The 1,253-nt window shown below is 44.5% G+C and overlaps 1 protein-coding gene across 2 annotated transcripts in view; it reads left to right on the top strand.

Moving 5' to 3' along the window:
- Stat5b (signal transducer and activator of transcription 5B) overlaps positions 1–1,253 on the top strand; it is a 71,674-nt gene that overhangs the window by 66,967 nt on the left and 3,454 nt on the right. For both annotated transcript variants that reach the window (XM_021178221.2, XM_021178220.2), the window contains exon 17: positions 1,005–1,056. In XM_021178221.2, the coding sequence (XP_021033880.1) occupies positions 1,005–1,056 (52 nt within the window). The remainder of the gene's footprint in view (positions 1–1,004; positions 1,057–1,253) is intronic.

Raw genomic sequence — 1,253 nt, 5'->3', positions numbered from 1 at the left:
AAAAACCAAAAAAAAAAAAAAAAGAAAGAAAGAAAGAAAGAAAAATATGTTAATCCCCTATTGATTTATCTATACAGAAAATCTTTTCTCTGTATTAAGTTTTATTTTCTCAAGAGCAAAGACTTGTGATTTCCATAGAAACCCAATCTGTCTGTTTTTAGTGTGTGTGTGTGTGTGTGTGTGTGTGTGTGTGTTACACACATATACCATGGTGTGCATGTGGGGAGTAGGAAGACAATCACTGGGAGTCGGCAGTCTTCTTCCACTGTGTGGGTCCCGGGGATGGGACTTGTGTGATCAAGCTTTGTGACAAGGACCTTTACTCACTGAGCTGTCTTGCCAGCTCCAACTGTGAAGTTTTCAAAGCTTTTATTTTTCAATTATGCCTGCAGGCACAGTCATAATCTCAGTTTGGGAGACTAAGGCAGGAAGATCCAAAATGCAATACCTGCCTGGGGTAGAGAGTGAGTTCAAAGCCAGCATGTGCAACTTAGCGAGACACTGTCTGAAAAGAGGTGGGGGGAGCTTAGGGGTAGAGCTTTTGCCTAGTATATACGATGTCCTAGTATATACGATACCCTAGGTTCTTCAGTCCCCAATACCAGACAAAAAGTCAGGCATAGTCATAAATTCATAAGGTAGAGACAGGCAGATCTCTGTGAACTTGAAGGCAGCCTATCCTACATAGTGAGATCCTGTTTCAAAAGAAAAAAAATTTTTTTCACAAATATGCACCACTAGAAGTTAACTACACGCGCATGGAAGTGTCTGCCTGCTCTGTGTGGGACTTTCTAAATCGTGCCAGCTGACCTGGAAGGTGGCCCAATTTGTACTTTCAGTGCCTCACATCGGCAGCAAGCCTCCCAGAAGACAGAAATGTTACCTGCTGTGTCTGTCATGTTCTGAGTTGAGATTAAGAGGCTGTGTCCTAACCCTAGAAAAGATAAGTTCTTGAGGGAGGTGTCTCTGAGGTCCCTGGTTTTCACTGTTCTTCTCCCCGGCAGCAAAAGCAGCTGATGGATACGTGAAGCCACAGATCAAGCAGGTGGTACCCGAGTAAGTGTCCAGGGCCCAGCTCTCTTCTGGCGCTCTCATGTTCTCTCTGTCTCTCTCTGTGTCTGTCTCTCTGTCTGTTTCTGTCTGTCGTTCTCTCTTTGTCTTTCTCTGTCTCTCTCTCTCTGTCTCTCTCTCTCTCTGTCTCTCTCTCTCTGTCTCTCTCTCTCTGTCTCTCTCTCTGTCTCTCTCTCTCTCTG

Source organism: Mus caroli, chromosome 11, assembly GCF_900094665.2.
Source record: "Mus caroli chromosome 11, CAROLI_EIJ_v1.1, whole genome shotgun sequence".
Classification (NCBI taxonomy): domain Eukaryota; kingdom Metazoa; phylum Chordata; class Mammalia; order Rodentia; family Muridae; genus Mus; species Mus caroli.
The sequence above is the reverse complement of the archived record's forward strand: the minus strand, read 5'-3'. Positions and strand labels throughout refer to the sequence as shown.